The sequence below is a fragment of the Arachis ipaensis genome, chromosome B5, assembly GCF_059453495.1.
Source record: "Arachis ipaensis isolate K30076 ecotype BB chromosome B5, ASM5945349v1, whole genome shotgun sequence".
Classification (NCBI taxonomy): Eukaryota; Viridiplantae; Streptophyta; class Magnoliopsida; order Fabales; family Fabaceae; genus Arachis; species Arachis ipaensis.
Genome location: NC_142440.1, coordinates 30,795,579 through 30,797,933, shown reverse-complemented (window position 1 = coordinate 30,797,933; position 2,355 = coordinate 30,795,579). Strand labels below are relative to the sequence as shown.

At 48.2% G+C, this 2,355-nt stretch overlaps 1 protein-coding gene across 1 annotated transcript; it reads right to left on the bottom strand.

The window, feature by feature from the left end:
• Positions 1-1,232: 1,232 nt before the first annotated feature.
• LOC148563748 (uncharacterized) lies at positions 1,233-1,751 on the bottom strand. Its single transcript, XM_088486928.1, has one exon. The coding sequence runs from the start codon at positions 1,749-1,751 to the stop codon at positions 1,233-1,235; it is 519 nt and encodes a 172-aa protein (XP_088343054.1).
• Positions 1,752-2,355: the final 604 nt, after the last annotated feature.

The window sequence follows — 2,355 nt, the reverse complement described above, 5'->3', positions numbered from 1 at the left end:
CTCTTGTGTATGTTGTATGACTTTATTTGATGATCAGTGTTATATCTTAGCCACCTTTATTTATGTCTTTCATGTACCTCTATGATCCAACTTGTATTTTGGTTATTTATGTTTGAGTACTTTGTTGCTTTATCGTGTTTCCGTTACTTTGAAAATGGGTGTTCATTGTTTCTTTAAGTTATTAGGATATTTTTCCCATCATGTATTCATGTAATTTGTAGATGGCATTTTTGGCTTGTGTATTAATCGGACATTTCATGCTTCACCATGGAAATGGAACATATTCATTAATTAATATCCCTTGCAAAGTACATCGCATTAAGTTTAACAAATTTTAACAGTTACAACTACAACTAAGGAAACCTAAAACAGTGAAATCTAAACACCAAAGTGAAATCAACAAAGTACCAAAGCTAACAATACACCTACTGATGTCCCCCTGTATGGGCTGGTCCTCCGACCTGTGGGCAACTCCGACGTGTGTGTCTGGGTTGCCAACAGAGGCCACATCTCTTCGGCCAGTTCGGATCTGCCTCGTCCATATTGGTCCGTATCCGAGTCGACCTGGGACGACCCTACCTCGCACGCCACTTGTTTGGGTCTGGGATCACAGTCGGCCCATTATATGGTAGCCAGAAACCTTCCGAAATGGGAGCTGTGAACCCCATCCGATACACACTGAAGACGGAACTAAGACGATACACCTGGTGGACATACGGCTGCCAAGTAAGCCGTAAGTAGGCACAGCATGCTAGGGCGTGAGGACACAGAAAATGAAGTGCCTGAAAGTATCCGCGATCACATGTCTGAGATCCAAGTGAGACCCTGAAGCTACCCAGTGAAAATGAACCAGTGGGAGTCGTCTCTGCGACGGTGAACTCCGAGTTATCCCTGTCGTACAAAGTCACCGTGAAGCACCTCGCCGTCTTCAAGTTGGCCTCGATACACTTCACCAAGTGTTGACTAAATTGTTGTCCGGTACCCAGCTGGGCCTCAGCCTCTCTCCCCTTGTGGATAAATGGATTGGCCAACCTTCCGTATGTTGCCTTCACCAGCGAGCACACAGGGAGGTTTCTGACCCCCTTGAGGATTGAGTTAACACACTCAGAGATATTTGTCGTCATGTGCCCGAATCTCCGACCCTCATCACAATGCTGTGTCCACAATGAATACTCAATCCGGTTCGTCCACTCACACATGGCAAGGTCTTCAGACCGCAGAATATCAAACCATTAATCGAACTCTACCTCGGTCTTAGCATACGCTGCATTCACAAGAGGCCTCCTTGCATCCTTGCCCTTGAAGGTTAGGGTGAAATTTGCTGCTACATGTCGAATGCAGAATGCACGGTATGCAGCTGGAGGTAACCATCCTCCGTCGGGAGCCTCAAGTGCGGCCTTGATGCCGTTATGCCTGTCCAATATAACCAGCAGACCCGGCTGCGGTCTCACGTGCTGACACAGGTGGGAGAGAAAGAAAGACCAGGACTCGGCATTCTCACCCTCGACTAGTGCGAATGCAACGGGCAGTATGTTGGAGTTCCCATCCTGTGCAATCGCGACAACCAACGTTCCCCCATACTGGCCATACAGATGGGTGCCGTCAATACTAACCAATGGCTTGCAATGACGAAATGCCTCGATACATGGTGGAAACGTCCAGAACAGTCTGTGAAAATAAGTTTGAGACTCGTTCAGCTGTCCTCCTACTCGAACAGGACTCGTCCTAAGGATTGCAATAGTACCAGGCATCGTCTGCTGAACTCCTAACACCCACCTAGGGATCTCGTTGTAGGACTCATCCCAGTCACCATAGATGAGGGCAACAGCCTTCTGCTTCGCCAACCAGACCCTCCTGTACGTCAGCCTAAACCCAAAGTGTGAGGCCGTGGCATTTAGGAGTACCTTGATGCTGATGGATGCATCAGCCCTAACCATTGGCATAATGAATGTCGAGATCACATGATAGTCCAAACTCCTGTGGTCGCTGGAGATAGAAATCACGAGACACGTATGCGGTCCGTTGTACCGTTTGACCTCCCAAATGCCCTTGCACTGCCGGAGACTCAGCCGAATCAACCATGTACACGCATTCCCAAACTCAGAACACTTGCCTACATACCGGCGATAGTCAGACTCCACTGCCTTGTACTATACACCTCGGCGGATGCTGTAAGTCTTGACACTTAGCAATGCCTCATCTTTATCCTGAAATTGTTGTCCAACCTAAAACTCTGTCAGACCTGCAGACCCTTCTGCATCTCTAGTGCCAAATCCAGCAGGCTCCCCAGGAACCCCCTCCTGCCTCATGGCATCTAAGTCCAAAGATGAAAAATGTGGAGGGTACTGCTGTGTC

Coding starts and splice junctions, on each gene's coding strand:
- LOC148563748 (XM_088486928.1), bottom strand. CDS start 1,751: ATGCCTGGTACTATTGCAATCCTTAGGACGAGTCCTGTTCGAGTAGGA.